At 46.9% G+C, this 19,665-nt stretch overlaps 8 protein-coding genes across 8 annotated transcripts; 3 read left to right on the top strand and 5 right to left on the bottom strand.

The window, feature by feature from the left end:
• Window positions 1–899: 899 nt before the first annotated feature.
• On the bottom strand, window positions 900–2,272 carry F5J12DRAFT_208564 (uncharacterized protein). The gene is made up of 3 exons (XM_051738422.1): window positions 2,032–2,272; window positions 1,805–1,966; window positions 900–1,750 (listed from the first exon to the last, which is right to left on the bottom strand). The coding sequence occupies exons 1-3, from the start codon at window positions 2,101–2,103 to the stop codon at window positions 1,316–1,318; spliced, it is 669 nt and encodes a 222-aa protein (XP_051598779.1). The 5' UTR covers window positions 2,104–2,272; the 3' UTR covers window positions 900–1,315.
• A 1,823-nt stretch (window positions 2,273–4,095) lies between these two features.
• On the bottom strand, window positions 4,096–5,158 carry F5J12DRAFT_783808 (uncharacterized protein; the record flags this gene model as incomplete). The annotated part of the gene is made up of 3 exons (XM_051742918.1): window positions 4,096–4,229; window positions 4,395–4,800; window positions 4,913–5,158. The coding sequence occupies 3 exons, from the start codon at window positions 5,156–5,158 to the stop codon at window positions 4,096–4,098; spliced, it is 786 nt and encodes a 261-aa protein (XP_051598778.1).
• A 2,141-nt stretch (window positions 5,159–7,299) lies between these two features.
• Window positions 7,300–7,777, top strand: F5J12DRAFT_947471 (uncharacterized protein; the record flags this gene model as incomplete). The annotated part of the gene is made up of 2 exons (XM_051749761.1): window positions 7,300–7,401; window positions 7,460–7,777. 2 exons carry the CDS (start codon window positions 7,300–7,302, stop codon window positions 7,775–7,777), a joined length of 420 nt encoding a protein of 139 aa, XP_051598777.1.
• F5J12DRAFT_840333 (uncharacterized protein) lies at window positions 7,462–8,735 on the top strand. The gene is made up of 5 exons (XM_051746103.1): window positions 7,462–7,702; window positions 7,762–7,995; window positions 8,053–8,266; window positions 8,323–8,593; window positions 8,646–8,735. Exons 2-4 carry the CDS (start codon window positions 7,927–7,929, stop codon window positions 8,355–8,357), a joined length of 318 nt encoding a protein of 105 aa, XP_051598776.1. The 5' UTR covers window positions 7,462–7,702; window positions 7,762–7,926; the 3' UTR covers window positions 8,358–8,593; window positions 8,646–8,735.
• A 1,722-nt stretch (window positions 8,736–10,457) lies between these two features.
• F5J12DRAFT_680849 (uncharacterized protein) lies at window positions 10,458–10,973 on the bottom strand (the record flags this gene model as incomplete). Its single annotated transcript, XM_051740246.1, has 2 exons — window positions 10,458–10,644; window positions 10,690–10,973. Coding segments are annotated over 2 exons (471 nt in total), but the record flags the coding sequence as incomplete, so codon positions are not given.
• Window positions 10,974–11,700: 727 nt separating this feature from the next.
• Window positions 11,701–12,281, bottom strand: F5J12DRAFT_722914 (uncharacterized protein; the record flags this gene model as incomplete). The annotated part of the gene is made up of 2 exons (XM_051741410.1): window positions 11,701–12,198; window positions 12,252–12,281. The coding sequence occupies 2 exons, from the start codon at window positions 12,279–12,281 to the stop codon at window positions 11,701–11,703; spliced, it is 528 nt and encodes a 175-aa protein (XP_051598774.1).
• Window positions 12,282–14,614: 2,333 nt separating this feature from the next.
• Window positions 14,615–15,020, bottom strand: F5J12DRAFT_783806 (uncharacterized protein; the record flags this gene model as incomplete). The annotated part of the gene is made up of 2 exons (XM_051742917.1): window positions 14,615–14,769; window positions 14,819–15,020. The coding sequence occupies 2 exons, from the start codon at window positions 15,018–15,020 to the stop codon at window positions 14,615–14,617; spliced, it is 357 nt and encodes a 118-aa protein (XP_051598773.1).
• A 1,522-nt stretch (window positions 15,021–16,542) lies between these two features.
• Window positions 16,543–18,496, top strand: F5J12DRAFT_783805 (uncharacterized protein; the record flags this gene model as incomplete). Its single annotated transcript, XM_051742916.1, is given in 12 exon segments — window positions 16,543–16,629; window positions 16,678–16,693; window positions 16,786–16,886; window positions 16,941–16,967; window positions 17,081–17,135; window positions 17,155–17,354; window positions 17,386–17,389; window positions 17,442–17,473; window positions 17,521–17,718; window positions 17,764–17,910; window positions 18,024–18,148; window positions 18,382–18,496. The coding sequence occupies 12 exon segments, from the start codon at window positions 16,543–16,545 to the stop codon at window positions 18,494–18,496; spliced, it is 1,107 nt and encodes a 368-aa protein (XP_051598772.1).
• Window positions 18,497–19,665: the final 1,169 nt, after the last annotated feature.

Below are 19,665 nucleotides of genomic sequence, written 5' to 3'. Positions count from 1 at the left end.
GTCACATAGGATGAATGCTGTTGCATATCCACAGAACGGATTGCGAGGATGGAGAAAGCTCTGGGGGAAAAGGAGCACGAAGTGAAGTTAGAAAGGAATAGGGGAGGCGAAGCCCTCAGCCGTACGAGGGTTATGGTGTGGTCAGACCATTATACTGAGTGGGGCAATGCAGGCATGCTGCCCCTCAAGTACTCGACGCAGAGTAAAGGATGCGCCCTAGAAACGAAAGCTCCGTAAAAGGTAGTCTTCCGGATGGGTCAGATCGAACCTTCAAACACACCAACCCAGCCACGAGGCTGTATAATTGGACGGTCATGTGAATGCGCCCATTTATTCGCAAATGTACCACCAGTACCCGCGGGAGTAAGCGTTTTTCTGGAATCTCCTGTAGGTCTTCTGCATCAGTGGTAGTATTCTTTATAATTTTCCTGAGGTGAAGAGACCATCCACATTTTTCTAACGGTGAGGGGCTGGCACATTGCAAAGAGGTGGCGTAAGGCCTACTCTGTCCGCTTTCCCAGCAGGTCTTCATCTGGGGGGAAACAGTCGCTGTCTTCCAGATCGTAGTGAAGATAACAAGCAGACGCGTCGCATCCCTCCACGGGGGTGGGGACCAAGGACGAAAACCGAGGCTGAGGGAACATAATTTTGAAGGGGTTGGTGAACAGAAAACGAGCTTGATGAAGGGACTTCGCTCAGAGGTCTGCATTTATATATGAAGACTATGGATACTTTAGAACATGGACCAAGGAAGGCAGCCAAGGATCTGAGGTGGGAATTCACTGCTTTCCGCGAACTGTGGCGTTACAATTTTCTCACCCAAAGCTCCACAATATTGGCATTTACTGTGAACTTCCTGCGCGAGACTTGGCGTTTCCAGGCGGTATTTCCATTGCGACCTTCCCTACCTTACATAAGTAAAATCGTGCATTGCAATGGGTGCGACAGCAGAACGAGAGCTACGGAATGAGAACAAGCAGTCTGATTGCGCCCTACATACTGAAGTGTCTGACTGGAACCAAACGACGTGACTGCCATGTACTTATTTGTGAATGTATGATAACCAGTACATACATAGTGGCAGATTAAGTGCTCAGCATCGTTCATGACCACATCCATAGAATGGAATAGAAATGGGTGTGTAGAAAGAGCGAACGATCACAAAAAAAGTCATAACAATAACACAGTTTACGGGACCCCTTCTCGCAGTGTACGAAAATCCTGTATGCAGGTCGAAATGAAGGTCTCACAATATTCTCAAGCACACAGTTAGGTATCCGTACCTTGTTAGATGTCAGCGATCGCTGGCGGTATTTCACCTTGGGCGACGGAATCTGAGATCCACCTCTCGAAAATGTCTCAAAAGAGATTCGCGCTTCAGTTGGAGATCACAAGCACCGCATGTGACAAGCGTGCTACCCGAGACGTTGACGATGCCGTGGGCAGAGGCCAGATGGTCCTGACAATCCCAGCTCACGAGTTCGTTGCATATAACCTCCTGTTCGTCTCTCCAAGGACAGGGCTTCGGATCACTGAAAGACTGTTGTGGAGGCCCCGAGGTTGCGAAGGTTGTGGGCTGAGTTGGGGAGGGGTGTATCTGAGAAGCTTCCGATGGAAAATTTGTCAAGTTGGCTGTGGCAAGGACGCCCACTGAACTGCCAAAGGTGGCGACGGAGCTGGCACCGCCGTTGAGCGGTTCCAAGTATCCTGTGAAAAGACCAGGACACGCAGGGGGCACGTGTTGTGCGGGCTATACGGAAAGCATGAGTAAGTGGCGGCTCTTGTGGTATCAAGTCAAACTTACAATGACAGGTCCCGCATTTGGAGAGCAGGGCTGGGAAATGACATGGTCGTTTGGTCCATTTTGCACCCCGCCATGGTGGCCAAAAAATGTGACGGTTTTCGGGGAGTCCATGTGGTACGTCGACAACACAGACATAGTTGACGTGCCCGGTGTACACAGCTGCTGGAATACGGTAAGAAGTGTTCAGCTGGTTGCTCGGGGATATGGAAATGTGGAAGTCACATTACCTCCTGATTCCACGGCTCATTTGAGTATGACAATAGTGCCATCTTCCCAAAGGCGTGACAAATTCTGTCCATCCTTTCATGAGTGTCCCCCCCTCCAGGCTGAGGCACAGTACGATCAGGGTGGGAGGGGTATCATCCTCACGTTCGTCGTGGTTCCATCAACGATATCTGGTACGATTGGGGGATATGCGGGCGTTGGAACGGCCCCGGCGGGCAGTCCCTGAGAAGACGGCGGAGTCCAGTTGGAAAATGGAGATAATGATTCACTCGAATTGTGCAAGGTTTGTCCATCCTGGTAGCCACGAGATTCTCCGGGAGTTCCGAGATTAAAAAGGATCTCTCGATCGATGTTCATATTCCACATCGGCTCGCCGATTTGTACACTAGCGTCAGTGCAAGGTGAAGTGGGCGTCATGTGGCGGCAACGTAAACTTAACACAACTAATCAGTAACCCAAGGCAGCACTCGCCAAAGTCGAGCTTACCATCGACGGCCCTCCATGTCCTTGGCCAGTGACTGGCCGATGAAGCAACGGGAAGGGGATCATGTACTCCTACATTTTGAACATCCCAGTGCTGGACTCCATTCATCAGGTCGAGGGCATTAGCCCGGGCGGCTGGTAGTGGACTTGCAAGGGGGATGCTGTTGCACGAAGGGGAACTGTAATGTGTTAGCGACCTCAGGGGATGCCGTCAAACATGAACCCACCACGAACGGCTCAACCTTGCCAACATCGTCAGCTAGGCATAGTGTGTCTAGAGCACGCTGGGAGTGCGATAAGTGTCACGGCAGGTAACTCGGTGGAGAAGCCGTACATCTCTCGTTCCATGTATTCCTGGGGCAGGCGCAATAGCCGAGGTTTGTGCCAAATGGATCGGAAAAAGTTGATCATACTAGAAATCCCTTAGATACCCCTTTAAGGTGGAAGAGATGGTAGGACGGCCAACCTCGGTTAAGATCACAGGATGACCTCTGAATACGGGATACGTCAAAAATTGGTACCCAATGTGAAATGCCGCTCACGTCAACGGTGGAATGGTCCGGTCTTGGTGCAGTGCATCTTCGCCATTCGAGAAGTCCCTGGGTACTGCGCCATACAGCATGTAGTTGAGCTCATACTCCTGCTGTGAGAGAGCCACATCCCGAGAGAATGATGGCGGCGAATGGTCCAACATGGCATATATGTTAGGCATCAGTGTCGTGTAGGATGAGTGTCTGATCTGTAGAAGGGATCACGCGGGCGCGGAAAGCTCTAGGAAAAGGAATGTTTGAGTGTTAAGAAAGGACGGGAGAGACGAAGCCTTCGGCTGCATGAGGGCTACGCCGTAGCCCACAGATACTTAAGTATCCTTGCAGCGTGGAAATGTTGGCACGCTGCCACTGAGGTCCGCCAAAAGTAAAAAGGGGTGCTACGGAGATAGCTCCGTAAAAAGCTAGTCTTCCAGATGGGTCAAATCGAACCCTGAAATAATGGTGTGGATGCGCCCTTGCATCTGTATATGTACCAACACGGTATCCGCGGAAGTAAGCGTTCGCTGGAACCAACCGGAGATAACCGAACATCTGCACTTCAATAGGTCCCTTACACCATAGCGCAAGGTTCCATGCAACGCGGACCTTAAGATAGCAGCAGTTCCAAGAGTGAATTATTCCGGAGTAATGGAACGGCATGTCTTCGAGACCACCGAAACCAGTGTAGGTGAAAGCTTATTGCTCCCTAGTATCAGCGTCACAGGAATTGGTCTTGAGGGAACTCAATGCTGTGGTATTGAATGCAGGGTCATCATTCTCGGCGGGGCCTGGACCATTAACATTCGTGGCAACCTCGTGGCCCTGTGAATCTTCGTTAAGACCGAGATCATACCGGAGGCTAAAATACGAACAATCTTACGTAAACCTGTTCACCGGAACGGGGTGCAACAGTGGAGAGAGAGAGCCGTGGAGTAGGCACAGTTGTACGAATCGGAGTTTTTCAGATTGTTACCCAATAATTTAGCAGAAACCGAACGACATGGCTTCTATTTGTTTGTGGGTGTATGATGCTCAGTGATGGGATATCAGCGTTCATTCACCACCACAGTCATAGGATGGAACAGAAGCAGCTCGTGTAAAAGGATGAGCAGCGATCACGACCCCACGAGGAAAGTAATCAAGCACCACAAGCTGAATAGGATTCCTCTTTGCAGTGTACGTAAGACCTGTGTACAGACGGAAAAAAAGCCTATCAAATTCGTCCAACAGAAGAGGTATCCATAGGCCTCACCAGAATATAGCAATCTCTTGCCTACTAGCCTACGCGGCATTTCGCTTTGAGCGACGGAACCCAATGTGCCTCTCTCTAAAGTGCCTTAAAATAAATTTACGTATCTTCTTCTCGCTACAAGCACCGCATGTGACGTGGGTGCTACCTGATATGTTGACGATGCCGTGGACTATGGCCAGATGGTCCTGACAATACCAACCGACGAGTTCGCCGCATATACGCCCCTTGTTGTCTTTCCACTCACAAGGCCTTCGATAGGGCTGTGGCGTTACTTGTGGAGTGCCGGCTGCTGTGTTCGTAAACCGAATTGGGATGGGGCACACCCGGGAAATCTCCGAAGGAAAAGCTGTCGTGTCGGCTGTGGCGAGGGAGCCAACTGAACTGGCAGAGGTGACGACGGCGCCGGCATCATTGCTAAAGGGTCCCAGGTACCCTTGGGGAAGAGCAAGATGTCTGGCGGGAACGTTGACTTCAGTGGCTTGAACCGAGACCACTAAGGAATCGAACTGTGAAAAGATGGAAGTCATTAATCAGTCCCTGCCGATGCAGATATCGAAGTCGAGCTTGCGGCGACAGATCCCACGGCGGGAAAATAGGAAGGTCCCAAGTGGGACATACTGTAGTGATTCGCTGTTCCTTGTACACTGTCCTGGTGGCCGAAAACAGTAGCGGTTTGCAGGTAATCCACACGGATTGTGGACTGTCCGGATATAGCTGGTGCATCCGATGTGCGCGGCTGCTGGAATATGGTAAAAAGCGTAAGCAGGCTGCACCGAAGATAAATGTGGATGGTCTCTTCACCTCGGGAAAATCATAATGAATACTACCACTGATGCAGAAGATGACAGTGAGGTGCTGGCACATTGCAAAGAGGTGGCGTAAGGTCTACTCTGATAGCAAAGAAGTTGTTCGCTTTCCCAGCAAGTCTTCGTCTGGGGGGAAGCAGTCGCTGTCTTCCAGATCGTAGTGAAGATAACAAGCAGACGCGTCATAACCCTCCACGGGGGTGGGGAATACGGACGAAAACCGAGGCTGAGGGAACATAATTTTGAAGGGGTTGGTGAACAGAAAACGAGCTTGATGAAGGGATTCCGCTCAGAGGTCTGCATCTATATATGAAGACTATGGATACTTTAGAACAGTGGACCAAGGAAGGCAGCCAAGGATCTGAGGTGGGAATGTGACTGACCTCGTTCGCAATTGAATTGACTGGAAAAAGGCAGACATGAGAGACATTTGTGGGCCTGCAATACATATGGAGGCGGTGGATTCTGATGTTGGAGGGCAGCCCTAGTTGGACTAAAATTCAGGAATGGACGTCAAATACGCGGATCTCAAGTGGGAAGTTGACAGCAGACTGCAAGAAAGAATTAACAGAAAGTCCTATAGAACTCCGACAGGCGTTAACTTGCTTCCAGAAATCTGTGAGCATCACTTACACCCTGGTATTATGAGCGGGTTGGGGGGTTAAATTTCACTCGATCGAAGAACTTCCTCTAACTCGAGAGGCAGGCCGCTATCTCGACCGCAACCTCGCCTTGGAGAAAAGCCTAGCAAGGCAACCATTGGGAAGCCGAACAGTCAAGGAGTGACTGACTGCGGAGACAATGAATATAGTTCAAAATTACGCATGTAGCGAGTACACAGGAACCAACCCAGGAGACCCCCCTGGGCAATGCAACTGGCTGCTGTGGATGTTCGCACCCAGCTGATTCGTTTGGTTGGCGGTACTGGCCGGGGAAAATGAAAGTCCAAGTAGAACCACGGCGCGTCCGTTCGCGGTGTTGGGGTGCTCTGCACTCCAACATTGCATCACCAAAATAGATCCTGTCATGGTGATGAGCCTAGGGATGTGCATCTGGGAAACAGCTACGCGACGCGGCTGTTAACAGCTCTTCCGCACTTGAGCGAGCTCTCTCATTGGCCAACAAGTGTCTTAGCGAGTCTTACGACAAGTCACTTCCAAACGGAGGCAGGTATAACCTGCTCACTCCCTCGGGTAGTTTTGCAGATGCTGTGGCGGCGGTTCCTGGTGTCTTTTCCTTTTCTTTCGGCTGTTTGTCGCAATTAGTCAATCAGGACCGAGATTTACCGCTGGAGGTTATGCTTACATGTTCATATGGTCCCGTACAGCCCCCTAACCTTGCAACCTACATATAACAGCGCGGAATCCTGATATCAGCCTAGAATCGCACAGAGAGCTGGGAGGGGGAAGTGGGGGGGAAGGTTTTTGACATGGGGGAGTCGCTGCTTATCAACTCCCAATCGCCAGATATATGTCAGGCACAGCGTCTCTCGGCTAAAGTCCCACCAACAGACGCTTGGAGGAAGCGAGTAATCTCGCTTCGATTTTGCTCGATTTTGTGCAGTGGGCAATACAGGCCGTGCCAACGACAGCAGCAAGGAAGGACACTGCTTGGTGGGAGCCGTGCGCAGTCATACCAAAGAATGACCTGGATGTGGCTGTTTTCTGACACAAAACCCGAGAGCCAGAATGAATCCATGGTAACTGTTGAACTACGGAATGCTAACGAAGCTACGCTGAGTGCCATGTCAGTACAAGATCGGGGAATATTGAGCTGTGGAATACTAACCAAGAAGTGACAACTGGATACCATGTCAGTATAAGTAACCCGGAAAGGCTGTAAAACAGTGTACTTACACAACGGTGCCTCGTTGGCACATTGCAAGGGCGATGTGAGACATGTTCTGAACATTCACGGCAATATCACCAATCCATGACATGCTAACGAAGAAGTTACGCTGAGTGCCATGTCAGTACAAGGTCGGGAAACATTGAACCATGAAATACTAACGAAGTGACGACTGGATGCCATGTCAGTAGAAGTGACCGGGAAAGCGTCTCACCGGACAACGCTGTAACGGTGTACTTATACAACGGCGCCTCGTTGGCACATCGGAAGGGCAATGTGAGACATGTTCTGAACGTTCACGACAGTGTCGCCATCACGTGAGGTCATATCATTGATCAGGTTGGCCAAATGATGGGCCACAAATCCGAAAAAAGCTGCTCCTGTGAGTCTGTTGTGTCAAAGCGCAAACAAAATCCTGATACAGACGCAGATTATGATAGTTCTGATGAAGAAGTATGTGTTTATTCGCTTGCAATACTGATCATCTTCGCTGATACCACTACCTCAGTAGACACCCGCTTTTGTCGACGTTGACTTTGATTTCTGCAATTTGAACGCTGAGGTCGATTACCATGCTATCAATCAGTTATTGATTCAACTGTTCGGCGCGGGCGCCGAAGGCTTGCAGACAGGAACGTCAACAGATTTGATCTTGTCGGCAGCGAACTCTGGCGTCGAGAACACCATCAAAACAAATGGCGAAGAGAGCAACCCGTGTACTCTTCCTACTGTCTTGAGCTGCGATGCATACCGAGTACGCTTACCTCCTGATTTTAATTTCTTAGCGTTCACTGATGGACAAAACGAGCACAGGATAGTCCTGCTGTGAAGGCTCTCATAGGGTAGTATATGCTGCCAAAGATATCAGCGGATCTTACCCTCTACAGCACGTTGTCTTTGCTGCCTGCACCAAAAATACAGGTTCAAAATCGGGCCAAAGCCCACCTAGGACTCGTCTTGTGTTAACGCTTGATCAACATGCCGGTCCAGGTCGTTCCACCCATGTATCGTATGCTCGTCGCCAAATTACAGGACGTAGTCGCGGACGTGCGCCTTTTCACACTTTCATTTGATCAGGTCATATTAATTCCAAATGCCGTGTAGGGTGATCCTTATAATTTCACCCACTCCAGTGCGTATCACCTGACACCCGAAGAGGAGACACGATGCAAGTTAGTAGAAAGTTCTGAGTTAGGCAGGAGCAGAAATAGTGTATGTGGATTCCATGCACAAGACGGGAAAATAGCCTTTATTGCGCAACGCGTGGAATTCCGCTACCGTTGTCGCTGGAAATCCGAGTGGCCAAAGGAAATACCGGCTGTGAAAGGGATAACTATGACACCAAGCTTCATGCAATATACATATACTAAATACCAAATATAAGGGACCCGTTCCGGGTACCGCGCTAGGTACCCCTATCTTGCAGCGAATTTTCGCAGACTTCGCACGTTGGTGGGCCATTGCCTGTTGACTAGGAACCCCTATATGTAGGTGAAAGTTCCTATGAAACTATCTTGAGCAAGTTCGTTCGAGGGTTGACCTCCATCGTAGTATCGCCAGTCGGCCTCCTGTGTTGGAGAGACTGTTCAGCAGGCAGGGATTCCGCGATTTGGCATCCCCCGGTTCCTCTCGGTCGATTTCATGTCTGGACTTGGGCATTTAGAGAAGAAGATATGCATGTGAGAGCCAATACTTACCTGCTCGCCTCGTCACGTAATCGCCAGGATTTTTAGCTCAAAATCGACAGACAATGATCCACCAGGTAATGCTGAATATCAAATATTAGCTACGGCATCATGCAGATCGGGAAATAACCCAGTACAGCTATTCACATAGGAATCGAACCGCTTATCAGTTTCCACTCACCGGACCTATGTTACACGCGGCATGGTCAACAAACGCTCAGGAAGCAATCAACTACGCTTCGACGGTACATACGTACGCGAAGTTATGTTAACCACCGCGACAGTGAACCTAAAACCGTTTTTGAGCTTTGTAAAAGCACCGCGTCATTGTGACAGCGACTTACCTGAAACCCCATGCTTGCTGCCAACCCGAGAACGACAGAATGGCCACATCACGGGTAGGTAACTCGGTATTACTCGATTTTTCACTGGACTTGTATTTGTTTCGCGGTGACTTTGTAGTATTTACAGCTTTACGGTGTCTCGTACCATCCACCTATCCTATCGGATCGACGAGAAGTCGAGTCAGCGGTCGCGGTTCAACTGCAGAGTACTCCACCAGACGCCACACCTGGGCGCCAAGTTAATATGGGACTAAATTGAGGAATTTGAACCTTGTCCACTCATAGAACAGCGCTTGATGACAAGGATAATGTGAGAGCATCACAAGTGGTCCATGTGCTTCAAGGGACTTACGACTTCGGCTACTTCATAGTTTCACTTTGTTTGCCGCCATTACATAATTGCGTTGGCCACACCATGCATCACGTGAGATTTTCTCAAATACTTGGAACCGGGCATTGCACTGATCAGTGTGGTACATGATTTCCTCGTTCCGTCTCAAGGTGCAAACAGGATACGGTGAAAATGTAGATTATAGGCTGCTCTGATGAAGAGGTGTAGTTTTAACTCATTCCCTTGCACTCGTCCCCGACCGTCGTCGCTTGTACCGCTGACATTGATTTCTTCAAATTGAACATCGAGATCGATCACTGCGATCAATTTATTATTAGTTAAATACGGGCGCGGAGAGTCTGAACTTTCAGGAAGATTAGAAGACTTGATCTTTCAACAACAGTGCATCAGTGAAATGGTCAGCCGAGGCAACCGCTCGTAGCAACTCACTGCCGAACTAGCAGTTTGTAGCGAGTTGTAGTAGCTTGTCGCACATGGTAGCAAATTACCATTCTAAAGATGCGGGTGTAATCACGTACATGGACTATCAGTTATCTGACCGGGAAGTGGTGGCAATCATGATGATCAAGTCCTGATTATCTGTTTGCAAGGATATGACTCAAGTACATTGTAAGATTAAACAGAATGCCATTGGTAATCATGTGCAGCAACTACTGGTAACTAAGAATGGCATGGAAAACCTCTTTATCTGTGAAGCTATTGACATAGAACTCTCATCCAACCTCCAGGCAGTTGTCACAGGTCAACCTGGGTGGTGCCTGTGCACTGAACTTGGGGATGAGTTGGACAGCCTGACAAACATCATCCAAGCAAATGATATCTCCTAACTGCTGGCCATTGCTTTGGAAGCACTGCTGAGTGACAAACATTTTGATCTTGGGAGCAGGCACAGTGACATGTATACCATCTACCACTGCAGAATGGGCACTGGAGAAGTTGAAGAACTCAACATAAAGGAGGGGTGGGAATGGGGGAATGGTGATAGGTTGTAAAATTGCTTGAACTTGGGCAACAAGATAACCCAGAATGGTAGAATGGTGTTGTTGGTGAGAGTAAAAAGTGATAAGGAATATAAAGCAAATGTTCATCCACATGACCAGCTGAAATCACATCACCACTCTCATGGCATATCAGGACAGTGTTTGCCCAACCCCATGGCATATTGGTGCTCGGGGGAACAGCCTGAATTGCTTGAGGTGGTGACAGGGAGAGGGGGTCCTGTGCCAAATGCTGCTGAATGCAAAACTTGTCCCAGGAGTGAAAGTGCAAGAAAGGGAGGGGAGAATTGGGTGAGGAGAGATGGCAGCCATGGCAGCTTGTGTATGACTGGCCCAAAAAAAAGTCTCCCAATGCAGGTCACAGGTCATGTATCAAAAGGGGAGCTGCATAGTCAATGGAGATGCTAGGAAAGTGGGGCTTGGCAGTAAGGAGAAATGCAGTGGAGTTGTTGGAAGAAATACAAGACTGGCCACTGTTGAAGACAGACTTCCTGGGTGCTACAGAGCCCATGTACTGTTCATTTGGCAATACATTAGAAATCCAAGTTGATTCCAGGTAGTGAATCTGCATCTGGGTAGCCTCATACAGCATCTCATTGATAAGAGGTGCACCTGCCATCTTGAGCATGGTGAAGAGCTGGAAAAACCATTGTTTTTCTTGTTGATCAAGAAAATGACAACATTGTTTATGGAAATCATGGCAATTGGAGAGGTGATAGGGAGCCTTGACATGGGTAATATGACACCTTTCCATGATGTCACTGCTCCATTGGTAAGGAGCACCCATAGCACATGTGCTCCATACAACATGTTGAGTCAACTCCAGCTTTGGGATCTGGAAGTGTTGAAGTGGTCCATTTTTACCTTGGCAACCTCCAGCAGAAATGACACTTTGTTTATAGTGATGGAACTCCCACAGTGCTTCCATGAATGAATGTAGGGTCTCATTGAAGTGATAGATGTTCTGTGCAAGAAAAATAAACTCAGTAATTGCCCAAATGGTGCAAAGAACATTGTCTGGCAACACCCCTGTGGCAACAATGGGTAGTACCTTTTCAAGATCACAATGTTCCCTGCCTGTGCACTGCTTGAGGGTGGAAATTCCATTCAGCCAATTACATGTCCCAATTGTTGGCTGAAGGAGAGCAAGGTGATGATTGAGTTCTGTACCTCTGATAATATTGATAACCCAGCACAAGCAATGGTCAAAGTAAAACTTGTGCCATTGATGGAGTGCATCAGGTGTGAGAAAGACCAATGGACATGCATCCCCCCAATCCACCCAGAATGGTTCCACAATGCTGTTGAGATGCTTTTCCAAACATACCTTGTGGAATGCAGCAATATTGCATGGATCACAAGTGATGCATGCTTCATGGATAGCTGCAAGGGTATTCTGGTGAACACAGGAGAGATGAGGGGTGGGGTTGCCAAAGTGGTCTGCTGTAGGCAATGGAGATTGGAGAGTTCTTTGAGGAAACACAGGCCACAAGGAGCTGCTCAGGGTAATATGTGATCCAAGCAACAAGTGGTGTATGGATTATGCAAAGATCACTGTTGGGATCAGATAAGACCACACCATCATGATGGGCTAACTTCAAGTTCTTCATCATGATTGAAATGGCAAAGTGATACACATGGGAGGATAGAACAGCCTGTACTGCAGGTGAAATGTTATGGAACTTTGGAATTGGGAGGTATGCAGCAAGTGCAAATGAATGTGATGTGGCCTTCATCTGCACACCAGCATGAATATTAGCTAGGGAGAGCAAAAGTGGGTGCATTTCTTTATTGCCAGTACCAGTTGTCAAAGGAGTCTTGTCTGAAGCACCAATTACACCAAGGAAGGAATGACCAGTGGGTAATGAGTCCTATCACAGGAAGTCTCAGTGTCAGAGATGTACTTGATCAACATGTTACTGACCTGTATCTCCCAAGCCCAATCAGCACTCATGAATTTGCTGTACACACACTGTGAGTCAAAGTGTGGTTCAGTGGTGAAAACCAACCAAAACCAACACAAAAGACAATAAGAGTGAGTGGTGGTGTGCCTATGTGGTACCTAGATGGTAGAGCCTTTGATTTGGGAGGGTTTTTGCAAGCTACAACACTCAAAGACAAGTGCTGAGGGTTGGGGGTGCTCCTGATGAAGGAGCAAGAATGTGATAGAATGCAATAGGGTAGACTGCTGTCAGCCTACAGAAGGATGGATGGTGACTTAATTTGATGCTCTGAGCTGCACTGAGCTCAGGGAGGACTTGGAGCAAAGTAGATTGATGATAGATGATAATAAGTGAAGTAGATGATAGTTAGACCCTTAATAAAGTCTCAACTATTGAAGCTGATGAATGAATTACTGAGTGATGATAAACTATGAGAAAGAGGGGCTCTCTGACATCTTCTTCTTATTCAGCTATCTAGGTACAGTGATTTATATACAGTACAGGGGCATTGCCTATGGAAAACAAGGTGCAAATGCTTGGTAAGTGATTGGTAACTGATGAGTAAGGAATGTAAGTGGTGGTTAATCATCTTAGAAAGCATTGGTGAGCACTGGTAAGGATAAGTAAGCCAAAAAGTGAAGAATCAGTAAGCAAGGTCAAAAGATTGGTAAGTATTGGCAACAGGTGAGTCAAAGACAGTCAGAATGTCAAAGTATGAGTCAAGTAATGTCAGGAACTGGGAAAGTGCACTGGAATCACATTAGGGGGAGGTTGTGCATGTCACATCTTGAAGAGATCACTTCTGGGCCAAAGTGGGATGACAGAGAGGCAGTGCTGATCTGATGTTGATATAGTACATCCAAAAGTGGACAGGGTGAGTCAGATGTCAACAGGGGTCAAGCTTTGGGGGTCTGTGGGGTGACAGGAGCATAGGGGATTGCAACTTCCCCCCCTAACTGTCCTCTCAGTGAAGCAACTAAAAACTTCATGATTGGAGCTCTGTTGGAAGAGAGGATGGGGGGGGAGCATCTTCTGCTGTATCTTGCAACAAGGAGGCAAGATGTGCATCATACTCATCATAGGTGCAATCAGGGAGAGTGGAGAACAGTAGATTATACTGTAGCTGTTGCAATTTTGGAAGAATGATGGACAAGACTGGTATGAAGACATTGCAGGGAGCAGGGAGGAAGGATCCATATGCTTCTTGGACTGGAGAGACTGAAACAACCACATAAGACCTTTCCAAGTGAATGACAGACCTGAAGCAACCAAAGAATGTCCTCCTAGAGGTCATACTGACAAAAAGAACACACTGTCCAAGCTGGATGGGCTGAGAGGGGGCAGATGAGGATGGGATGTACCAGGATGCTTCAGGATGGAAGCTGGTAGGAACTCCTGGTAGATATATGTAGCCATGGTCCCTAGCAAAGGGGACAAGTGAAATGATTGATGTGGAGGCAGCCATATCAGAAGAATTAGCAAAATGAGCATCTTTTGGAGGGAGTGCTGTAGAAACATGTGGAGTGTGCAAATCCTTTCCAATTTTGGAAGGTAGGATTGCATGGCTGAGCACTACAAGCAAGTGTGGGAATGGTGTTGGTATCTGCAGAATTGGTGGAGATATGTTGAAAACTGGAATGCCATACACAGGCACTTCAGAACTTTTATTGGCACTTAACTCACTTCCTTCCTTTTTCTTTGGCACTGACAACTCATTCTTGTGTGAGGGATGACTGCCAACATTTCTGGCTGTCCTTCTTTGCATGAGGGCTATGGTCTTCATCTCCATTCATCAGCTGTATCTATGTCCACCTCACCAAACACCTTTGGTGTGTGACAATGCTCTCTGCCATTCAGTGTTTCCTCAAACTCTCAATATGGACTCATGTCCATACAATTGGCAAAAACTGGACTTGCAAAAGAGGTGTTTGACTGCCTTGAGGACCATCATGCCAATCAAGGATGAGCAGATCTTTTGTTTGATAAGACTCTACTTTAATATCTTGAAAATGCCAATGCAGGACTTCAGGCAAAGATTCAATATGTGCATGGTGATCCTTGGTGGTGTTGAATGAAACAGGGAAGTCTTTTGTCTATTTAACAGTGAGTATTCACACATGTGCTGGATGAGCACACTCACATGTTGTAGATGTAAGTAAGCATTGATCTCCTTCTGTGATAAGGCACCACTTGCCAGCCAGTTGGTGAGTTCCCACTCACCCTTTGATGCAAATGGATAATAAATGTTTTCAGAGTCAGATATATGTGTGAATTCATCTTGGTCCATGCACTGAAGATGATTCAAGCCTCCTTTGAGGCTCTCACCCTGATTTGGATGATATGTTCATACATGTGGAGCTGATGCTGAAGGGGGGAGAGTTTCAGGATATTTGTAGTGGGTGTCATCTTCAAGGGAATGGTAAATGTTTGTGTGGTTGCTGTTCTCACTATCATCATCACTATCATTGAATGGGTTGTTGAAGTTCCTATTTGTGTCAACTAGAGAATTTAAATGTTAACTGCATAAAGATTGTTGAATGCTACACACCATCATTAGCAGCATTGACATCATTGAGGTATTCATCTCCAAAGGGCAACCCTACAGGCTCCATGCTGGGTAGGATTTGAACAAGCCACTGTCCACATGGCCCTGGCCCAGACAGATGCTGCATCATGGCATCCCCTGTCGTAAACAGTGTAGTGCAGTTAGGCCAAGTGAAGCCAGTATTAGCTAGGGCAGGAAGAGTCATTGAGAAGGGATCTGAGGTGGCCATTCCAATACTGAAGTCCCAGGTTACTGTTCTGCCTCTTTTTACATGGGTCATGCAATTTTAAAAATGGATGATGGGCAAAGCTTACTGGGGGAATAAGTGACAAGGATCATTGTAGAGATGGGGATCTACAGTCAGTGGTTTACATGTGTCCCCAACCCATGAGTAGTGATATAGGATTAGGGTTAGGAGCTGTGCTCCCTCAAACCACCTTCTACTGCTAAGTGCACTAGTACTTACTGGTGCCAATATGTCCATGCAGTCATCAGAAAATCACTCAATTAGCACACCACAATCCAGTCAATTTGCCCTTCTGTCAACCCCCCCTTCATCAAAAAACAAATATGATGAGTACACCACCAACTAAGTTAAGGGAGGAAGAGGTTTTGGATCATGTTGCATTATCACCCAAAAGTCTCAAGCACACCCACTTTCAGCTGGCCCTTCCATCTGATAAAAGTAGTGGTTCTCCATGCAAAAAGACCAAGAAACTGGTCACAATGGTCAGGAAATCTTGTAAACAGCTAGACTTGATATTGACAATGAGATACAGACTACAGCCAACATATCTCCAGAGGTTGAGGACCTTTGCTCTCATCTGATGCTGCAGCTTGCTTGGGCCAGCTGAGATGCATTTGCCACAGGTGTCAAGTATCAGCACCTCTGCCTTCAAGAGATTGAATTGATGTGAATGATTGCTATGGATGACTTTCGAGGAGGCAAAGACCTTTCTGAAAGTTGCTGACTGTCAGGTTGGGGAGGTCAAGCATATCCTTAGCTGTGAAGGAAGCTTAGCATTATTTAACCCTGGCATCAAACTTTTACCAGTAGATAACAGTAACACTGAGGACAGTGACTTTTCTGGGTCAGAATGTGAAGGTTCTGCCTCCCCCATCCCTTCCAATTTCGATAATGCTTGAATTCTTTATGCCCATCATACAGCATGGTATACTTATTGTTTGTTCTATATGTCTATGTGCTGTGTTGTGCTGTGGCTGCACAATGTCCATCTTATGTCTGTACCAAGCATTGGCATGTTGGCATGAATGCAGCAATTTTGAGGCACACCACATGTTGCAACTTCTGCACCTCACCCCAGAGTTGGCATCCTATATGGTCTTCTGTCCATGGAGCTTCAGTAAGTTTAACCTACTATGGCACTGTTTTCATTTTTTGCCCAGCTGATTAGGTGTAGGGTCTATCATGAAGCATGCCTGCAAACATGCATCCCCAGGGCTTACTATATATACTACCCTACTGGTTCTTTCTAGCTACAGTCCCCTAGATATGCCCCCTTGTGAGTGTGCACTGTCTTATGTGAGTTTGATCCTGATGGCCCACCCCACCTTCATTCTACAGGGCTCAAATCCTCCTTCCAAGTCAAGAGGGTGCAGTAGTAATGCAGGTGGTCATGGTCATGGTCATGGCCATAGTCACAATCAAGCATCATCAGTGACCAGTCCTGTGGAACATCTGCCACTGTTCCATCTGATCAAATACCATGGCCCTACTCCATCTCAATCAGACACCAACACAACCAATATTGAACCTGATGGGTACAGATCCTTCACTCATTATAATCACCTTGGTAAGACTCAATTGAGCTCAATTTGACACTAACTGACAACCCCTGCAGGCAATGAGCCTTATCAGTTTGTCCCACTGACCCTTCCATGATACCATTCCCCCCCCCACCATGTTCATACATATCAGGCTGATATGAGTATGATTGATCCACCCCCAGTATCTGAAAATCTGGTAGTGTTCACACCACAAATCACCTTACCCCAGCCACCAGTAATGACTGCCACAAACAGACTTCAAGCAGCTGCTGCAATGATCCAGGTAACAATCCAATCAACTCTAAATCAATACACCCTTATGATGACTCATTACCAGGTCACAGGGAAAGAAATGGATGTCCTGGTGACCCACCAAAGGCATTGTGGGGCTTCTAGAGCCCCATCACAAGACCAACTTTGCACATTTGCAGATTCATCCATCTACTCCATATCATCATGATGGACATCATCACTCAGAACATTTTCAAGAACCCTGTCATCAAGAGCAACTTTTATCCACACTTTGAGCCAGGTATCTACATATGATGAAGATGGCAGGAGTGCACCCAGGCATTGGGCACCATGCAGTACCCACAAGAAAAATGTCAATGCAGTGTGCCTTGCATGGTATAGAGAAGATGTTCAGGAAGTGTTGAAGTACACATGCCAGGCATTAGCTAGTGAAATGATTTTGAACATCAGTTGGCTCCATGGCCAAAACACCTGCACAGTTTGGAAGAGTACTGTCCATGTGTTTGTCACATGCAAATGTGGCATTGCAGGGCAGTAAGTCTTCCTGAAGCTTTGTGAGCACTCAAGCCCTTAAGCTACCACATAGATGTAGCAATGATGAAGGATATTGAAATGCTGGTAAGTTTCATGCATTTTTTGATAACATTCACTAATCTGCCTGTCAGATTCTGAAGGCACTTGGTCTTGTATGGTCCAAAGCTGTAGAATTCAGTGAAACCTATGTGATGGAGTTCTTCAGAACCAATGATATTCAACTTCTTGCAGACCCTCCAGCATATACCCTATGGAAAACTTTGCTATTGGAAAAACTCAAGGACCAGACTGATATCACCAACTTCTTTATGCATGAGCATGACAATAATGTGCATGATTTTACAACCAATTGCATCTAACTGACATGTCTCTAGGGCCTCATCATAAGATGGTTTGGAAACTCCATTTTCAAGAGATTCCATACAAACTTCTGGTATATGCAATCAGTCTCCCCAGTTAAAACATTTGCCAGCAGCTACAAGACCATGCCAACACACATGTATGCACTCTCTGCTGTGGCAGTAAGCTGATAATTATTTCTGTGGATACCTCCAGACTAATTCATAAGCAGTTTACCTGTTCTCTTGACCATGTCACACCAGGATGAACACACAATTCTGGTAGTGCAATCCAGTTCACTGGATCAGACTACTGCCCTGTATTCAATGCATACTATGAGGGTTTTATTGAAGCATTGCAGAACACTGCCATTGGGCCTGCTTTCACTGCCCACCTCATGTGGTTGAATACACAGGGAATGTAAGTTGCCTTGCTTGGTGTTTTGACTATGGAAAATGACAACCACTGCAAGGAAATTAATCTCTTCAAACCAAACTGTCACATCTCCAAAGAAGATTCTGCATGTATTCATACCCTGCGCAGATGAGGTAGTGGTCTATGAGGCTGTGTCATCTCTAATGCTGATGTATGGGGCTCCATCCCACTCAGGGGTAGGCTCCCTTCCACCCAACATCTACTGCATTCACATACAGTCACATCAATCCAGAAGGTGATCCTCAGGCTGGGGAATATCCATGGGCCAGATCATCCTCACAGGCCTTTGAGGGAGGGCTGTCTGAACTTCACCAATATCATCAAATGCTTTGATTTATGCATCCATACACTTTGATTTATGCATCCATATGCTTTGATTTGCATGTCCATACATTTCAATTTATGCATCTTTTTGTTCAATACTCTTGAAAATATTGATATGATACTAAGTCAGGATTCCCTGAGTGTTATCGAGTACATCTAATTGCAATATCTGTGATTGAGAAGGCCAGCCATCTTGCCAGCATTGCAGTGGCTGACAAATTTGCTACATCATGGTACAGACCACTATGCATTAGTACTATAACAACTGTGCAGTATTGTAGTATTTTTTCAGTAACCTGGTCCACTGCAGGTACAGACACTTCTAACAACTATCTGACCCACTGGTGTGGAGAGAGCAGTCTGCTTCCTTTTTGGCTCTGTGTTGCTATTTTTATTTTTTATTTTTAACTCATATTTAAGTGCTTGAGGGTAGTTGTAACCCTATGTCACACTATACAAATGTAGTTTATCTACCTAACCAGAGGCCCCCTGTGGCCTACCTTCCCTTACAAGTGAGTGAATGCCCTGGTGGCAGGGCCTTTGGCCCTCCACCAGTCCACTGTTCCTGCTGGCTGTTTTAGACACTCCACCTTGGAGTAAGGGTGGTTTAGTACTTCTGTCAGGTGATAATTCTATCTACACATAACTGGCTGCTTTTTAAGGCTAGCTGGAGCATGGGCATTGTCACACACCAAAGGTGTTTGGTGGGGTGGACATGGACACAGCTGATGAATGGAGATGAAGACTGTAGCCCTCATGTGAAGAGGACAGCCAGAAATGTTGGCAGTCATCCCTTGCACAAGAATGGGTCATCAGTGCCAAAGAGAAAGAAAGGGAGCAAGTTAAGTGCTGGTTAAAATTCATAAGTGCCCATGTACAGCATTCCAGTTTTTGACATATCTCCATCATTTCTGCAGATACCAAGACCATTCCCACACTTGCTTGTAGTGCTCAGCCATGCAATCCTACCTTCCAAACTTGGAAAGGATTTGCACACTCCACATGTTTCTACAGCACTCCCTCCAAAAGATGCTCATTTCACTAAATTCTTCTGATATGGCTGCCTCCATGTCAATCATTTCACTTGTCCCCTTTGCTAGGGACCATGGCTACTTATATCTACCAGGAATTCCTACCAGCTTCTGTCCTGAAGCATCCTGGTACATCCCACCCTCATC

The sequence above is a fragment of the Pisolithus orientalis genome (genome assembly GCF_024613125.1).
Source record: "Pisolithus orientalis strain OTSU chromosome Unknown F5J12scaffold_20, whole genome shotgun sequence".
Taxonomy (NCBI): Eukaryota; Fungi; Basidiomycota; class Agaricomycetes; order Boletales; family Pisolithaceae; genus Pisolithus; species Pisolithus orientalis.
Note: the sequence above shows the minus strand (reverse complement) of the source record. Positions and strands in the feature narration are given on the sequence as shown.